A 19,198-nucleotide genomic window follows, 5' to 3' on the forward strand; every position below is an offset into this window, starting at 1 on the left:
GGCCGGTTGGAGGGGCCCAAACAGACTCCTGAATCGCCACAGAGTCCACAACATGTGGCTCTGATTTCATCTGTTCCCTGCTCCATCACTTTCACTTTGCCCATCAGGTTCCTCCACTTCTCCACACTGGAGTGAACTTCCAGACGTTTCTAGTTTCATTAAGAGTCTCTCTTTAGTACCGACTCTCTCCATGGCATTTCAATAAACTCACAGTTCATTCTGCTGTTTTTGTTCAGAGTGAGAAACATGATTTAATGATTTAATGTTTGTTATCTTTGTGTTATTGTGAGTTAAACTTAGTGATTTGGTTTATTATAAGCCCTCCTCTGGATTCTAATTCATCAAGTCCTCCTCTCTTTACCTGAGAAAGTTTTTTAAGGTGTTGATCTATTGCATTGCTTCTTCACAAACAAACAAATAAATAAACAAATTGTGAGAGCAGGTTGCTGCATGAGGAGGCGGAGGGTTAGAGTGAAACGTCAGGTGGTCACATGTTGCTGGTCACACGTGTTTTAGGATGAACTGATTAGTGTGGAGGGTCTGAACGAGGCTGAAACAGTTGTGTGTGTTCGTGTGTGTGCGCGTCACGGTGCACTTGGGCTTCTTGTCATTTCACGTCAGTTTAAGTTTGGACAAAGATGTTGTTCCATGAGTACATTTTAAACGCAGCAGTTCCTCTGAAACGTGGTTAAAGAGTCATTCGGTTCACCGGTTTGTATCCCCCCCCCCCCCCCTCCCCTGAGGAAACTGAAGTCACACACAGAGCGGATGCAGGAGTGCGCACACAGTTTGCGGTGTATGTCTCTCTGTCAGTGAGGCTGCGCGGCTCGATGTGTGACAGCGGGAGGAGGAGGAACACACACGCACAGTTATCGTGGCTGAAGGTTGGCCTGCATGGCACCAAGCACCCGCTGAGCGGCAGAGCACCCAAGTGGCGAGTCGGGGGGTGGGTGGGGGGGCTTTACGAGAAACTTAAAGAGGAGGTCAAGATGGACGGCAAAGGCACCCTGAAAATGTTCACGAGGAAGAAACGGGAACTGATCAAAACGCCATCCATCTCGAAGAAGAGCCGTGCAGGAAGCCCCGGGCCGCAGAGCGCGCCGTCCGCAGTGAGTTGTGTGTGTGTGTGTGTGTGTGTGTGTGTGTGTGTGTGTGTGTGTGTGTGTGTGTGTGTGTGTGTGTGTGTGTGTGTGTGTGTGTGTGTGTGTGTGTGTGTGTGTGTGTGTGTGTGTGTGTGTGTGTGTGTGTGTGTGTGTGTGTGTGTGTGTGTGTGTGTGTGTGTGTGTGTGTCTTCAGCTGGAGGGGACAGGCTGCACAAAGGGTGATTGTGTGTGAGAGGAGACTTCTCAGAACAATAGATGTGACTTCAGTTGAGTTAATTCTTTTTAATGCCTTGTGACTTTTGACCTGCAGACTGTGACTGTATGATTTGAAACTTTGATAATGGTGAACACGTCACAGAGCTTCATGTCGACTGACTGCTCAAGGACTTAGACCAGGTTTATCCTCTGCGTCTTCTCCTGAAGCAGTGACGGGCTCCAGTGTGACAGGCTCCAGCGTGAGTGTGACAGGCTCCAGTTTGAGTGTGATTGAGCTTTCAAAAGCAGTTTGAAAAGTACATTTCTGATGGGGAAAGAGCAGTAGACTAAAGGAGCATGCTGAAACGCGTCGCTAAAAGCAGCTACAACCCTTATGCTACGAGTCAGAGGGTAAAGAAAGGGGACTCTAAAGGCAAGGACAAACTGGACATTCTGCCCAACAAGCACAACGTATGGCTGACGCAGGTATGTGACAGTGTGGATAGGCCTGTGTCATGTTCTTATGCAGTGATCAGGGCATCTGGGCCTTACCAGGGTTAACCCTGTAGGCCCCCAAGATTTTGCAGCACTAACTGGAGTGTTTTACTACACTACGTGTGAGAAAACCACACTAAGAGGAACACTTTCCTGTGAGTTGTGTCAGTTTGTTTGCAGATGATATGTTAACTTTCGCCTCTAAAACATCAGTTCTTATTCCAAAACTGTGAATGTCATTTGTGTCTTTCTACACCCTGCTCTGTTTGCCACGCCCGACAGCAGCTTGGAGTCAGGAAGTGTTGCTCAACGCTCCACAGGATCTTGTGAAAGTCTTCATGTGTGTTTACCAACAGTTGCTGCATTGGGTGTAATGCCACAGAGACGGTCAGATGGCGTCCTCATGCCAAGCTGAAAGTAAAAAAAGGATCACCTGATGGTCTGACCTGTTGTCTCTCTCCTCTCTCAGCTCTCCATCCTCCAGGAGCAGCCTCGGAAAGATGCAGGCGACATCACTCTCTCCTCGCCTCAACCCTTTCCCTCTCCCTGTTCAATTCTCACCCCGACCACCGCTGGGGCCCCGGACCCCTCTGTGTCCTGCCCGGGTACCCCCAGCACCCAGCACGGTAAGCTGGCTGCGATGCAAGGGGTGGCCTGCCCGTCGCCCGTGGCAACACTGAAGAGACCGACTGCGCTGAGCAGACATGCCAGCGCTGCAGGTCGGTGTTTTGTTATCATCTGTTTACTCTGCACCAAATGAAAGTTACTAATGAAGCCTGAGCCACCCACAAGATAGCTTAGCTTAGCTTCGCTTAGCTTAGCATTAAGACTAGTAACAGGATCTAAGAGTAACACACTCCCAACAACAAGAGCCTCCTAAAGCTTAGTTAGGACCAATGCTGGAGTGGGAAGCAGTCGGGTTAGGAGTGGGACTTCTTTTAGTCCAGGAGTAGTGATCTGACCCCGGTGCAGACTGCAGGAAATAACTCATTCTAACCATTCATTCATTCAACCTTTACTTATACTGGAGAGGTCATCGGGGTCACGGCTCATTGACAACAACATCAAGGTTATTACAGAATCAATTCAGGAACTCAACAAAAGATGAATACAATTTTTTTAGAAGAGATTTCTCGTCATTAAAACTCCTCAGCTTTTAAGTCCAGTGCAGAATAATAAGCTGTTTTTTATCAGCTCTGATCGGACTCGAGGAGGAACCTTCAACAGTCACCCTTTTTATGAGAGATGACCACCAAACCTTTTTACACAATGAGGTGTATCCTCGGGGTCAGCGGTAAGAGGTAGACTGAGTGAAGACGACAGAACAATCATCTAGTTTCTGTAGAAATAGTCATCCCATAAAGTTCTTAATGTGATCATTAAATGTCCAGTCTTTCATCGCTCCACATGACCAGACTCTCTCAATCATGGGCCCGTTCCTTGCGACTACCTCCGTATCATTTTGGCCGTTTGCTGTCTCTCTGGAGAAAAGCAACCCACTCAGAAAGCAAGACGATTTCTTTGCCCTGAGATGTTCTCACACTAAAGCCTTCAAAGGAGAAACACATCACTGATCTACTCATCCATCTCTCCCCCTAGAAATCAAATTTGTGTTTCCATAAAATATGTCTAACTTTTGCTTTTGGAGAATTTGAAGCCTCCATATTTACACGCTGAGTGTGTCTCGTCAGGTTTCCCACTTCAGTCGTGGGTTTTCACTAAAGGCCAGGGAAAGGGGGCTTTGACCCCCACTACTCCGTCTGACGTTCCAGAGAGCTCTGCCATCGAGGTCGAGGACATCCCCGCCCTGCTGAGGGATGTGGCGCGTTTCGCAGAGGCCGTCGAGAAGCTGAAAGACGTCGTGCTGGCTGAAGGTGAGTGCAATGAAGGATTACATCGTTTCTTTAAAGCTTTTACCGTGCCCATAAATCCCTCACTTCACAGTACACATGATGCATTCAGTCCGAGTTACATGATGCATTCAGGTGCTCCTCAGATGGTCAGAGTTTCCGAGTTACATGATGCATTCAGGTGCTCCTCAGATGGTCCCAGTGACTGAGTTACATGATGCATTCAGGTGCTCCTCAGATGGTCCCAGAATGTCTCTGTTACAAGTTATATTTGAGCTAAAAGTTGATGTGCAATACGTGAATTAATCAAAAGTATCTGAACATTAACTAAACATCTTTAGCCGACATTTTAATGACGAATATGGCGTAAAGTCAGCCTCATTCTATGAAGAGTTTCAGAGTTGTTGTTCTGACTTGAGCAGGTGTTCATGCCGGTTGTAGAGATGCATTTTGTAGAGATATTTGTTTGATATCCAGAATATGTCACAATGTCACTTTTGGCCTTAGCAGCCAATCAAATAAAGAGGGAGACTTTACCTCCTTTTTATTACATTTTCCCTCCTCCAGGGACGAAGCAAGGAGGAGAGCGCTAAGCTTGACCAAATGCATTTCACCCACTTGGTACAGTGGTGTGATAGTATTGCATTAGCATATCTGGTCATTTGTTTGAGTCGTATCTGGTCGTTTGTTTGAGTCGTATCTGGTCGTTTGTTTGAGTCGTATCTGGTCGTTTGTTTGAGTCGTATCTGGTCGTTTGTTTGAGTCGTATCTGGTTGTTTGTTTGAGTCGTATCTGGTCGTTTGTTGGGAGTTGTATCTGGTCGTTCGTTGGGAGTCGTATCTGGTCGTTTGTTTGAGTCGTATCTGGTCGTTTGTTTGAGTCGTATCTGGTCGTTTGTTGGGAGTTGTATCTGGTCGTTTGTTTGAGTCGTATCTGGTCGTTTGTTTGAGTCGTATCTGGTCGTTTGTTTGAGTCGTATCTGGTCGTTTGTTTGAGTCGTATCTGGTCGTTTGTTTGAGTCGTATCTGGTCGTTTGTTTGAGTCGTATCTGGTTGTTTGTTTGGGTCGTATGTAGTCGTTTGTTGGAGTTGTATCGACTTGTTTGCAGACAGCACTACACTCTTTGTTCTCTGCTCTTCTCATTTGCATTCCACGCTCCACTTAGTTTTGATAAGGGCTCACATGAGAGGACATGAGCTATCTTTCAACAGTCCTGCTCTCCCACATGTATGTGTTATGAATGGGGGGAGGGCTGGATGAAAAGGGGCGAGACCACCTTCTAAACCAAGTTTACAAATGGCTGTGTGCAACCTCCTCCCTTCACTGGGAGGATGTTTCCGGTGCTACGTTTCCGGGGCTACGCTTCCCCTGCCACCCGCAAAGTGTAACCACAGTCTTGTCGTTAGCAAGAAGCTAACTTTTTGTTGTCTGCATTTTCAAACCCTCTTCCTCTCCTGCGTCACTCACTGAGGTTTAACACTTCATGGAGTAAACACCTCGACTCCAGTGTGGATCCCTCCAATCTAGAATGAATACTTTTTTAAATCCCAAAACTGATTCTGTGGTTCAGATGAGACCAAAGCAGCTTTGTTTGTGTGTATTTCTGTCAGCCGTGTTCGGGCTCTGTTCTGTCATGTCCTCCACCCAGGCTGAGCCTTCTAAACAGGAAGCCATGATGGATAGCCTCTGACACAAGGGCCTCGTCCACACTTCCTCCTTTGATAGGCTGGCTGCATCACCAGAATGTGGCGGCGCCTCTTCTTAATCAGCAAAACAATCAGAGCTTGAGCCTCCTCTCCTCCCTTCCTCCTCCCCGTGCACCACTTCATCTGGAGCGCCTCTTCTGGTCGCTCCGACTTCGATATGTTACAAAGTTTGAGAGATTCAGAGCAGAGGTTTTTTTTCCTGAGCCACAGAAAGCAGATGCAGCACATCACCAGAGTTGGTTTGTAATCTTGCAAAAAGAATAGTGCAGCCCACATCCTTTCTGCAGAATGTGTGGCTGTGTTCCTATTGGCTGCGTCTCAGACACTCTGATACACATCGTCAGACAGACAGTTGGAGGTCCGAGGATCGGCTGCCCTCTGGCCTCCTCCCCGAGGTGTGTGTGTGTGTGTGTGTGTGTGTGTGTGTGTGTGTGTGTGTGTGTGTGTGTGTGTGTGTGTGTGTGTGTGTGTGTGTGTGTGTGTGTGTGTGTGTGTGTGTGTGTGTGTGTGTGTGTGTGTGTGTGTGTGTGTGTGTGTGTGTGTGTGTGTGTGTGTGTGTGTGTGTGTGTGTGTGTGTGTGTGTGTGTGTGTGTGTGTGTGTGTGTGTGTGTGTGTGTGTGTGTGTGTGTGTGTGTGTGTGTGTGTGGCTTGTCCACGCACATCAAGATGTAAATTCATTATATCCACAGTCATCAATCAATCATTCTTTGTATAGCTCCAATTCATAACAAGTGTTATCTGGAGACACTTTACTAAAGAGCATATTGGATCATGCAGGAAGGATTTCTTCTTTGTATTCCTCATGTTCCTATTGTCCACACTTCCTCCCTGTGGAGGTCGGAGCATGAAGGAGGACGGAGGTGGTTGTAGGACGACACAGTCTGATGATGGAGGCCAGGCGTCATGACTCTCTACAATGAGGCAGAAGCTCGAGTCCTGCCCACTTTCTTTTGGTTTAAAGGTGGTGATCAAGGGAGAGAGAGATAAGAAATGACTTCTGCATACCCAGAACGTCCTGATGTTTGCTCCAATACTGCCATTAAGATGCAATAAAAACAAACAAAGAAACTTGTCTGTATTGATGCATTCAGTGTCAGTGGGATGAATGGTTGCCTATCTGCAGTCGTATATGTCTGCTTTAGATTGCACCCTGGAGGTTGCCACACATTGTCTATAATCACCTATTTAGCCGTTACTTTCTCTCCCCCTCTCCTTTCTCTTTGCTCATCCACTCTGCTCCTTTTGTCCCGCACATCCAGGGAAGGAGAGTCGGCGGCCCGTGGCTCACGAGTGTTTGGGCGAGGTCCTACGGGTGCTGCGGCAGGTCATCAACACTTACCCTCTGCTCAACACCGTGGAGATCCTAACCGCCGCCGGCAAGCTCATATCCAAGGTCAAAGGTCAGTCTGTGGTGCAGTGAAAGGCTAATGTTAATGCAGAGGAAGAATACAGAAATGTTTCCTTTTTTAAAATATAAATTAAAAGGAGCAGTATGTAACTCTGACACGTAGTGTTTTGTGGGGGGGGCGGGGGGGGGGGGTCACCTTTAAAGCGTCTACCTTCTCTGGTCCAAACAAATCCAGATCATTCAGGACCAGAATCTAAAGTTAGAAGGAGGACATACTGACTGCTGCATTGTTGTCAGAGAAGCCAGCACTTCAACATAGCATGTTTCTTTAATGATCATATAGTAAGATCACTTTATCATTTCACTCAGTAGCCTTTAGTAACTCATTATACTTGATATATTTAGTTTGATGTAACTAATGTGTTCACTATTTAAAGACTGTGGTGTCATTTTAAACCAAAGCTGAACATGCATGTCTGTGATTTCTCAGGTTTCCACTATGAGGCCTGTAACGAAGCGGACAAAATGGACTTTGAGAAGGCGATTGAAACCATCGCCGTTGCTTTTAGCAGCAAGTGAGTATCTCATACATCCCTCACAAGCCGTTATCTGATTATCAGAAATAACCTTTTCAACCCTCCAACGTCCCCCTTTGGTTGAGTCCGTCTGGTGTTTGATTTAGATATTGAAACAAGTACTCAGAGTAAAAGTGATGTTGCTGCTGTTGTCTGTTTGATCTCGTCCAATCAAAGGTTTCTCCTTTCATAGTGTGAACAAAGAGCTCTGTTGTTGGAGACAGAAGTGCAGCGCTGCTGACACATTTGCAAGAGGAAAAGCCGAAAACAGGAAGTGGTTTTCTTCTGTGCTCCCCTCTGACACAAAACCAGAACTTGTAAACGCTGTTGACTACGTGACTGAGAGAACAGATTAGTGCGGACGGGGAGGTCACACATTATGAAGTGTTCTCTTTTATTTATGACTTAAAATTTGTTCACTCTGACAGCATCCCACGTCAGAGATCCGTGTTTTGACTTTAAAAGCTCAACAATCGAGAGAACGTGCTCATCCGAACCAGAGGGGGCAGAGTGGAGCTCAAACAGGAAGGCATCTCGCACACTGCAATGAAATGAATGCTTTTTTGTCATGTTGGAGCCGTGCAGTGTGCGAGGCGTCGTCCTCGCTGTTTTCAGTTCATCTTTACGCCCCCAGTCTTGAACAGTAACGTCCTGAAGCGCCCTGCAGCAACAGTCCCGTCACATGCTCGTCAGGCTTTAGACATCTGTCACAGAGGCTCAGGAGGAAGTGAGCTGGCAGAGTTAATTTCTGATGTGCACTGACGTGTCTGTTTCCTCATTCTGTCTTCAGTCTCTCTCTCTGTTTCACTCTTTTTCTGTAATGAACCAAAAACACCAAGATGGACGCCACATCGCAGCAAAGAAGGTTCCTGATGTCTGAATGCTGAAGAACCAACGTTTTCATGAGAAACAACATTTCTTAGATACAGTTTTATTAAAGGTTTTTATATATATATATATATATATATATATATATAAGGTTTTATGACTTTATTCAGAGACAGGACAGAGGGTAGAGTCAGAGCTCAGAGAGAGAGAGAGAGAGAGCGGGGAACGACATGCAGGAAAGAAGCCACAGGTCGGATTCAAACCCAAGCCGTCCACTTAGTGGACTGTAGCCTTCTGGACATGGGGTGTGTGCTCTCACATTAGGCCACCAGCGCCCCTTAACAGATAGAAATGAACTGATTTTGTTATTCGCTGGCAGCACAATCTTGTTACTTATCAGTTCTAAAGAAGGGCTTCTCCTTCCAGTTAACTTTCTTTCTTTATAGGTCACATGTTATTATAAATCCTCTTCCCCATGTTCCTCTAACTCTAAAATGTGTCTCTAGTCCGTCTACAAACCCCCCAATGATGAGAAAAGTCCATCCTCTCCGTCTTCTGCCTGCTCCACTTTTCAGAAAATGTGTGCTCAAACAGGCCGTTTGGAGATTTTCCCTTCATGACATCACAAAGGGCAGTAACCCCTCCCCCAGGTGGGTGACACTCCCACAGCTAGGTGTTTGTTCTGCCCTCTGAGTCTGCCTTCTCACTGTAAACAATAGGACATGGAGTGAGAAAGACCAAGTCCTTCCAGAGAGGGGGCGTGGTCAGACACAGCTCATTTACATATTTAAAGGTACAGACACAGAAACAGCCTGTTCTGAGCAGGGCTGAAATAGAGGGGTTTATAGACATGATCAAATACAGGATCAGAGTGTGACCTTCAATGAAACCCGTGTTGTTTCTGCAGCCGTACATCAGCCGATGTAAAGGTGTTCTTTGTCATGTTTTAGTGTGTCTGAACTTCTGATGGGTGAGGTCGACAGCAGCACGTTGCTCTCCCTGCTGCCCACTGAGAAGAGCCGGGTGAGTGAACACTCGACTCAAAGTATGTCCTCTTTCCAATATATATATATAAAAAAAGCAGAGTATCAGTAATGAATGACCTTTTGGCTGTGCAGTCGATGGAGAACTTGTACACAGCGACAGGAGCAGACGGGTCAGCGTTCAGGAGTGACCTGCACGACATGGGTAGGTCTTCACTTGTGTCTCCTTAAAAAGTGGCTTTAGCAGTTTGTCAGTAAGCAAGGCGGCCATTTGTGTTCATCTCAGCCTCTCCACATCTGTTAAGTTCTGTCTCATTAAATCATTGTTTGGTGTTTGGTGGCTGTCACATGCACATTTAGAAAGGAGTGTTCTGGCACGGCATCATGTTTCTGCAGCCGTCAAAGATCAAAGTTAAAACCGTTTTGGAAAGGTCAAGTCTCCGCCTCATGTAAAATAAATCTAAACATATAGTTACCACCATGTTTAAAACACAGGATGCTGCATATTTGAATCTTCACACCTCGGCTGCAGAGCCTCGTCTGTTGTGCATCGTAATGGGCAAAAAACAAATTGTCGTCATGGCGATGAATTGTGCCTGTTCCTGTAAAGTGACTTGTGTGTTGGTGGTGCAGGCAGAGTGGAGGAGGTTGATGTGATCCTGCAGAGGAGCGAAGGAGGGGTGGACTCCGCTCTGCTCTATGCCAAAACCATTTCTAAGTACATGAAAGACCTGATCAGCTACGTGGAGAAGAGAACGTCACTGGGTGAGAAAGAATGTTATAAATGATTAAATGAAGCCTGCCAGGTGGTCGCTCCTTTAACTCTGACTGATGTTTCTTTCTGCTCTTTCAAACAGAGACAGAGTTCTCCAAAGGCCTCCAAAGATTATACCAATCCTGCAAACACAACATAACCCATGTAAACATCACAGTCCCCTCTGAATCTCTCTCTCTTGATAAATGTGACCAAACCTTAAAACCTGTTCTCTCTCTGTGTTCCCTCCTTTCAGCCCCACATGCCCCTCTTCTCCATCTACTCGCTCGCTCTGGAGCAGGACCAGGAGCAGAGCGTGGGGCTGCAGCAGGCCACCACCACCCTGCACAGCCAGACCTTCATCCAGGTGAGACCTCCTGAAGCCCCCCGCAACATGAACTCTTTAAAACCTTCTCTTCAGACACTGCAGCAGTCACTGATGCCTGTTTACCCCCGTGTGTGTGCGTGTGTAGCCTCTCATGCAGCGTAAGCAGGAGCATGAAAAGAAACGGAAGGAGATCAAGGATCACTGGATCCGTGCTAAAAGGAAACTGGTAAGCTTCTGTAGAACCTACAGAGTGGTACAGTTTAAAGAGCAGCAAATATAAAAAAACTCCAAATGACAAAATGGTTTCTCTTCAGATGGAGTGTGAAGGGAACCTCCGGAAATCCAAGCAGGCCTACATGGTCCGCTGTGAGGAGTACGAGAAGGCCAAATCAGCCGCCTGCAGAGCAGAAGAAGAAGGAGGAGGGTCCACGGCCAAGTCTGTGGAGAAGAAGAAACGAGTGGAGGAAGAAGCCCGCAACAAGGTTCTTACCAGGAACTAAACATTTACTCTGTTTCTCTTTCTCTCAATCTGGATTTCACTAGTGTTAAACTGGTGAAGTCATTTTGGTGCTGTGACAGTCTGGTTTAAATCAGGACAAGAACAGGAAGTTAACCAGGAATTGTGTGTGTGTGTGTGTGTGTGTGTGTGTGTGTGTGTGTAGGCGGACGAGGCGGAGGCTACCTACCGTACTTGTATAGCAGACGCCACGACCCAGCAACTGGAGCTGGAGCACACAAAGGTCACGGTGCTGAGACAGCTGCAGGACCTCGTCAAACAGAGCGACCAGACGCTGCGCTCGGTCCGAACAAACACACTGACTTCATCTTAACATCATGACATCACAAACTCCCGCTGAATGATAACACGTGGTTTGTTGTATGTCTTCGTCCTCCAGGCGACCATCTCATACTACCAGCTCATGCACATGCAGACGGTCGCCCTGCCCGTCCACTACCAGACTCTGTGTGAGAGCAGTAAGCTGTACGACCCCGGCCGACAGTACGCCGCCCACGTGCGAGACCTGCAGCTGCCGGAGCAGCCGCAGGTCCAGTACCTGTTTGAGAACTACTCTCCATCCAGCTCATCACAGTAAGACCCACAGAATGACCTCCACTTCAGTGTGAATCCTTCAATAAATGTTGGATCTCTGATTGGTCTGCTGCCCACCAACCAGAGAGCTCCCTCTCATAGCAACTGTTGCTGGGCTACTCCCGATTAGACAAATGTTCTCCTGGTCCGAGTCTTTGTTCCTGAACGTTGTTAAAGGAGCTCGAGGTGTCTGACAGAGTGACTCTAAATATACCACATCGTGATCCAGGAGGGTTTTTCATCCTGCATGTATCTGCAGCGTTTAGCTCTCCATGATGTCACTGTCATTGTCAGACCATGCTCATAACTCTCAGCTACGTATTCAAAACCCTGATGGAGACGTTTAGAGGATGTTTCAGATCCAGAAATGTTCAATGATGGAGTCCAGAGGTCAGTCAGTAGAGGACAGACAGCGAGCAGCTACAAGAGGACTGCTAACGTTAGCCGACATCACTAGCATCAGACATCGATTCTATTTTAACTATAAGTCTGTAGAGATTTAAAGTTCTCCTCATACACTGTGGCCCTTTTCAAACCAAACCCTACAGAAATAGAGTCACACTCGCAGCTGAATGAAGTCCCCTTCATCAAGGTGTAGGTAGAAATACAGCAGCAGGCTTTGGGACAAACTTCCCTCTCTCACACGGAAACAGGAACTGTGTGTTAACTGTGGGTTACTCAGCGGTATCTTGCAGGAACAGATTTTTTTTTGTAGCTAATGCATTCTGTAAAAATATTTGGGGGGCTTGACTAAGGCTAACTTCCTGGTGAGGGTGGGGCTTGACTAAGGCTAACTTCCTGGTGAGGGTGGGGCTTGCTGCTCAGCTTAGCTAATTTAGCCCAGAGACTGGATACACGGGGAAACTGCTCGTGCACATTTTTGTTCAGATATAAAAGATTCTGCTACTTTAAACATAAAATAAAATTTAAAAAACTGTTTGTGTTTGAGATAAACAGAAGGTACTCGTGACCCTCATCCCAATTATGCCCAAATGATAAGTTACCTTACCTACCTCATGGCCCTTAGTCGCCACGGCAACCAAAAAGGGAACTCATCCTTCAACAGATGCAGGATGTGTTGACTTGAGGTCCAGATAGCGACTACGCCGATACTACCTACCCGACCACATGGCCCCTCCTACAAGTCAACCGTGTAGACTGACAACAAGAGGTGGGGCATCAGTGGGATGGCCCCCCCCACCCCCCAAACCAACTCTCAGAGAGACAGCTGCTTGGAGAAAGTTCATCACCTTTTACACAGCGGCTAGTTGTGCTGCGCTCACTTACCGCTTGCTGAAGCATTGACTTGTTTACACTTTGTTTTGAGAGTCATTCATAATTAACAGTTCAACTTTGTTGCAGCCACGGCCACAGACCGAGGAATGACAGTTTCAACACGGAGCCGTCGAGCCAAGCCGACAGTCCTGCCACCAGTGTGAACACGGCGTCCGGAGACCACCGAGACGCCGAGGCTCATCGCAAGAGTAAGTCAAGTCAGCTGCTGCTGGAGACATTAGAAGGTCAGTCGACTTCAGACTGTTATCATATCTATTAAGATCTGTTCAGAGCGCCTCTTCAAACCATGATGTTTTCGCTTTTGTGGCGTAAAGCCTCTGTCTTCAGAGGCGTTACTGAGGAGGGATGGGATCAGCTGATCCAGCGGGGGAGAACAGCGCTGTGTGTGTGTGTGCATGTCTGACTCTGTGTGTATGTGGAGCGCCCGCTATGCCATGCTTCTGCAACGACGAAAACACAATGTGACCTCACAGACTGGGACGCCGTCGCAGAAACGATATGAACGTAGAAAGACGTGATGATGACTGAACGTGGTTACGGCACTAAAGCAGCCTGAAGAGGGCCAGTGAGAGCTGAGAAGCGTTTTTCTGTGTTTTGTGTTCTGATGGTTCTGATAATCATCGTGTAACCTTCAGGGCAGGGCCACAAGTCGTGGGGATCAACGGTGAGCGATGACAGCGTGGGAGGAGAGGGAGGCCTCGATTCTCCGACGGCCAGCTCAAGTAAGAAGGAGATCATATTTATGTTGTTTGTATTTCATTCACCTTTTAGGTGTGAACATTGTCTGTGGGGGACTCTAAACCGTCTTTTTCTCCCAGGTGACATCAGTAAAATAGCTCGAACGTCATCCACCGGAACGATGTCGTCCAATGAGGACGCCGATGAAAAAGACGGGAACGTCAACTCATTTGAAGCTCCGAGTAAGATTGACTCTGTGTTTCTGATGAAAGGAGGAAATAAAACAGGATGTCTTTATATCTGTACAAATGATTCATTCTACTTCCTGCCGTGGATCATGTGGCGTTTTGTGTGTTCAGGTGTCAACGGCATGGATCCTGATGTGGTTGTTTCCACCAGACCGTTCCGTAACGTTGGCCTGTCTAAAGCGGCGCAGACCCACCGGCTGAGGAAGCTGCGGACTCCTTCAAAGTGCCGCGAGTGTGACAGCTATGTCTACTTCCAGGGAGCTGAGTGTGAAGAGGCAAGTCATCCAGCCTGCATCACCTTGAGTCATGTTAGGAAGTGGGCGGGGCTTAAACCTCTTCTCTGTCCTCGCAGTGTTTCCTGGCGTGTCACAAACGCTGCCTGGAGACTCTGGCCATCCAGTGCGGTCATAAGAAGCTTCAGGGCCGCCTGCAGCTGTTCGGCAGGGAGTTCTCTCAGGTGGTCAGCTGTGCCAGCGACAGCGTCCCCTTCATCATCACCAAGTGTATCTCTGAGATCGAGAGGCGGGCGCTCAAGATGAAGGTGAGGACGTGCGTATAGATACTCGGGTCAAAGGAAAGCGCTGGCGGTCTGAATCGCTGACTTTTTTTTTTTTCTCCTGGCAGGGCATCTACAGGGTGAATGGGGTGAAGACTCGTGTGGAGAAGCTGTGTCAGGCCTTCGAGAACGGAAAGGAGCTGGTGGAGCTGTCGCAGTGTTCGCCTCATGACATCAGCAACGTCCTCAAGCTTTACCTCCGACAGGTACTCAAACACGGCAGAGACATGCAGAGGTTAAGGATAGGATAGGATAATACCCCAGAGGGGAAATTCGGGCATTGCAGCAGCAAGACAGAGAAGGAAGTAATACAAAACTCACAGGATAGATAAGATAAATACAGATAGAAACAACAATAGGATGTATATCCAAAAGAATATAAATAGTTAAACAATACAGGACAATTATGTGTAGTGGATGGCAAGTTAAAGTGACCAGTGATGGTATAAGAGTAGTATGATATGATGATCTAAAGAATAAAAATAGTGAAGTTATACAAAATAAAATAAAACATGGTATTATATAATTCTATAAGATAAAGTATTCTGTTGTATATAGTGTATTATATAGTATACAGTAGGATATAAGATAATAATAATATAATGTAATAATCCAAGATAATAATAATGTAATATTCAGCATATATCAATCATAAATAATATTAATAAAGTGTAAGGGTAAATACAGACATACAAATCAGTCTGTTTCAAAGGAAGAGGGAGAAATCTTATGGGAAGCCTTAAATTCTCACATGTTTTTTTATTCTTTATCTTGTACTCGTGATGTTTCTCAAGAGTGTTACCCACACTCAGGCGATACCTGAGCGGGCCGCATAGGTATTTTTATGGCCATTTTTTTTATTTATTCATAAAGTGCCGCATACATGAGAGAGAGAGAGAGAGTGAGAGAGAGAGACAGAAGGGGAGAGCGAGGTCCGCTGTCCGTATGTCCCTGCTGTAAAGGCACTGATTGAGGTGCAACACTGGTGTCAGAACTGAAGCTTTTGCGGCTGCTCGCTTCCTGTGCCGGCATTCAGTCTCTGCTCAGGATGTTTGTTGTGTAATCACCAATAAGCCTCCTCCGTTCATTTCAAATGCGAGTAGTGTTATTTGCGTCTCTAGCGTTCTGCTAATAAATAATGTCAAAACAGCGGAGCGCGACAAGACACCGCGTGTAAAGGGCAAAATTCCACCAAGCTGCGTGCTCTCCCAACGCAGCCTGTAGGTGTTAACTGAAGGTCTGGGTATGAGAAGTGAAAGAAGCGTGCAGATTAGAGAATAAGACGAGCCTAGCCAACTCCACTGCCCAGGTATCACCTGATTCTGTGGGAAACACTGTAAAGGGTCAGAGGTCATTGTCTAGACTCTCTTTAGTAACAGTCCCTCTCATGTTACTCTTCATCACCAGCTGCCCGAGCCCATCATGCTGTTCCGCCTGTACAACAGTCTGATGGGTTTGGCCAAGGAGAGTCTGCAGAGTGAAGAAGACTCGACTGTGGGAGAGGAAGCCGAGTCCAGCAGCAACAGTCCAGCCACGGGCAAGGGGCCGGAGCTGTTGGATCTGGGTCCTGACACCAACCCAGAGGTCCTGGTCCTTGTGGACAAGCTGAAGGAGCTTCTGAAGGAGCTGCCCAAGGCCAACATTTGTACCCTACGCTACATTATCCGCCATCTCCGCAGGTCATTATTCAAAATGAGAAAATAAAAGACCAGATTCTGCACCTTCAGGTTCTGTAACCCTTTTGATAATCCCTCAATCCAGGATCGCAGAGCTGGAGGAAGACAACAAGATGAGTCCCAGTAACCTGGGTATCGTCTTTGGTCCCTCCCTGATGCGCCCTCGTCCGACGGGGGCCACCATATCCCTCTCCTCTCTGGTGGACTACCCCCACCAGGCCCGCATCGTGGAGGCCATGATCGTCTTCTATTCGTCCATCTTCCATTCCAAAACCTCTTCGTCCCACAAAGCCGTCCGCTCTGCGACTTCGTCCACACCACAGGTAGGACTCGCCGTGTAGATAATCTCTGAAATTATGAACCTCTAAGAAACTGTTTTAAACTGTCTTAAAAGCGTCTACCTTCTCTGGTCCAAACAAATCCAGAGCATTCAGGAGCAGAATCTAAAGTTAGAAGGAGGACATACTGACTGCTGCATTGTTGTCAGAGAAGCCAGCACTTCAACATAGCATGTTTCTTTAATGTCTGATCATATAGTAAGATACCTTTATCATTTCACTCTCTACTCATCTCACTGATTGGACCTTTCAGTTAAGGTCTGATTTGGTGTGAAAGTTTCTTAGTTGATAATTTGATTCAAACTTTTCCTTATTTATGAAAAGTAAGGCGAAAACAAACAACCCCTCATTTTAAAAATATCAACACAGATATATGATCTTGTTTTCCTTTCGTTCAGAGAACCAGCTTGTAGTTCATAAACAACGGAAGCAATTAAATGTGTTCAGACCTCATGTTCTACTCTGAATGTTCAACATGGCCTTCTGCCTTTAGAGAGGTCAGAAACAGCTTGTGTACCTCGTCCTTTAACTCACCCTTTGTCCCTCGTTTCCCTGTCCTGGAACAGGATCAAAGTGCAGAGAACAAGGAGGAGAGAAGTGCTGATGGAGAGGAGCAGGAGGAGGACGGAGGCAAAGAGGAACAGAGTAAACCAGAGTCTGACAAAATGGAGGAGGGATGTGGTAAGTTTGTCTGAAGCCCGGGCTGCAGTAAAGATTTCATGAAGGTTCTTTCTGAACTCGTGTCCTGAAGAAGAAATGGTGTGCGTGTAAAATGGCGACTGAGAAAAACTGAATGAACAATACGGTGCAACTGGTTGCACAATCTCTCTCTCTCTCTCTCTATCTCTATCTCTATCTATATTTTTTTTTTTTTTTTTTTTTTTTTCAGAAAGCTCGTTGGGGTCAAGTGAGCAGCTCCCTGATTCTGACTCGGAGCTGGAGGAGAGCGGCCAGAGGACGGTTCAGTCTAGCATGCTGGTGAAGCAGGAGAGCGTGATCAGCATGGACAACGATCCGCTGAGTTACAGGGACAGTTTGGACCTGTCCAGTCAGTCTGCGACCCTCACTGACCTGGAACAAGACGCCGACCCGGACGCAGCAGAGCCCCCGTCACCGCCGGACAGCGGGCCGCCCGACGATGACACCGAGGCAGAGAAGGACCTGTGCGTCTCTCTGGCAGAGTTCAACATGAACCAGTCCAACAACAACTACCCATCCATCTTAAGCCTGTCGGGGCTCCCACTGTCACGTCTGTGTGGAAAGAAGTTACCGCTGACCCGAAACAGGGACAACGAGCCCGAGTTTGTCTGATATCTTTGAAGGCGCCGCCTGAGAGTTTAGGGACACGATTGAAAATGTTGTAAAGGGAGATGGCTTTCCTGTGTGCCGCTGTATCCATCGCTCGCCCGCAGTGGAACATCTGTTTGCTTCCAGCTGTTTGATGAATCTGTCTTCGGACAGAAGTTTTCACTCGATTGATTAAAAATGTATTTGAAGTGTTTCTGTTCAAAGCTTCTTGTCTGAGTGCTGCTGGTCGTGTTTCAGCTCTAAATCTTAAATAATAAATTCAGCAGTTTGTTAACATCGTCTGTATCGCCTTGTTATCAATGTCTTTTATAAACATTTTATTATTAAACCATTTTATCAACCATCTGAGATTCTATGTGTGTTTATCAGGTCCAACATTGGAGAGCCGAGAATCTGGAAGAAATTAAACAAGTTACTGAGAACAATCCTGAGTGACAGCTGCATCGCCTTCAGATCCGCACAGCGGCGGTGGTTTACATTTATGAATTTAATTATCCCTAACGAAGACAAAGAGGAACCTTAAATCTCCACTAATACTTAACCATCTATTCAGCCAGCTTCCTGTTTAGCATGTGATTACAATGAGTAGACCAGTTAGGGCGGCTGTGGCTCAGTGGTCGTCTTTCAACCAGAAGGCAAGGGGTTCGATCGCCAGTCAGATGTCCAATGTGTACTCGGGCAAAACACTTAACTCCAAGTTGCTCCAGCTGCTTCCACAGCAGCTTCTACCATCAGTGTGTGAATGGATGAGTTAATACTGATGGACTCTTTACTCAGCAGCCTCTACCATCAGTGTGTGAATGTGTATGAATGGATGAGTTAATACTGATGAACTCTTTACTCAGCAGCCTCTACCATCAGTGTGTGAATGTGTATGAATGGATGAGTTAATACTGATGGACTCTTTACACAGCAGCCTCTACCATCAGTGTGTGAATGTGTATGAATGGATGAGTTAATACTGATGGACTCTTTACTCAGCAGCCTCTACCATCAGTGTGTGAATGTGTATGAATGGATGAGTTAATACTGATGGACTCTTTACTCAGCGGCCTCTACCATCAGTGTATGAATGGATGAGTTAATACTGATGGACTCTTTACTCAGCAGCCTCTACCATCAGTGTGTGAATGTGTATGAATGGATGAGTTAATACTGATGGACTCTTTACTCAGCAGCCTCTACCATCAGTGTGTGAATGGATGAGTTAATACTGATGGACTCTTTACACAGCAGCCTCTACCATCAGTGTGTGAATGGATGAGTTAATACTGATGGACTCTTTACACAGCAGCCTCTACCATCAGTGTATGAATGGATGAGTTAATACTGATGGACTCTTTACACAGCAGCTTCTACCATCAGTGTGTGAATGTGTAGGTGTGACCTGTGGTATAGAAGTACTTTGAGTCGTCAGAAGATGAGAACTATACATGTCTATTTACCATCAAACCCTGCCCCTTCTCCATTAATATTTAAACCATGTATTCAACCAGCTTCCTTTTTCTGGTGTGATTCTCTGTAAAGCAGACGAGCTCTGAAAGTTTTCAGCTTCAGCGTCAGCATGGCCTTCAAAAAGAAAAAGGTAGGCATCAAAAACTTTCAAACTATGATAAAGATATCATTAAAAAGTAAATATGTGTGTATAACATGTGTGTGTGAGTGTGGGACAACACGTAGCCTCAGACAGCACACACTTGACGATCTCTACAAGCTCACCTTTAGGCCTCAGGTACACATCGCTCTCCTTCAGGCCTCAGGTACACATCGCTCACCTTCAGGCCTCAGGTACACATCGCTCACCTTCAGGCCTCAGGTACACATCGCTCACCTTTACATCGCT

At 46.6% G+C, this 19,198-nt stretch overlaps 1 protein-coding gene across 3 annotated transcripts; it reads left to right on the top strand.

The window, feature by feature from the left end:
- The first annotated feature begins 795 nt into the window (after positions 1-795).
- On the top strand, positions 796-17,698 carry arhgap45b (Rho GTPase activating protein 45b). Of its 3 annotated transcripts, none has more exons than XM_020652570.3 (24): positions 796-1,109; positions 2,263-2,512; positions 3,485-3,667; positions 6,609-6,749; positions 7,188-7,272; positions 9,051-9,123; positions 9,219-9,288; positions 9,717-9,848; positions 9,941-10,002; positions 10,094-10,204; positions 10,311-10,391; positions 10,480-10,647; positions 10,828-10,965; positions 11,062-11,255; positions 12,618-12,739; positions 13,187-13,273; positions 13,370-13,471; positions 13,589-13,752; positions 13,830-14,018; positions 14,102-14,239; positions 15,441-15,712; positions 15,795-16,032; positions 16,614-16,728; positions 16,937-17,698. In XM_020652570.3, the coding sequence occupies exons 1-24, from the start codon at positions 831-833 to the stop codon at positions 17,356-17,358; spliced, it is 3,816 nt and encodes a 1,271-aa protein (XP_020508226.1). In that variant the 5' UTR covers positions 796-830; the 3' UTR covers positions 17,359-17,698. The 3 variants fall into 3 exon arrangements, with proteins under 3 accessions (XP_020508226.1, XP_020508227.1, XP_065812291.1); XM_020652571.3 differs by lacking the exon at positions 796-1,109 and adding an exon at positions 1,289-1,784; XM_065956219.1 differs by lacking the exons at positions 796-1,109; positions 2,263-2,512; positions 3,485-3,667; positions 6,609-6,749 and adding an exon at positions 6,919-7,039.
- Positions 17,699-19,198: the final 1,500 nt, after the last annotated feature.

The sequence above is a fragment of the Labrus bergylta genome, chromosome 6 (assembly GCF_963930695.1).
Source record: "Labrus bergylta chromosome 6, fLabBer1.1, whole genome shotgun sequence".
Classification (NCBI taxonomy): Eukaryota; Metazoa; Chordata; class Actinopteri; order Labriformes; family Labridae; genus Labrus; species Labrus bergylta.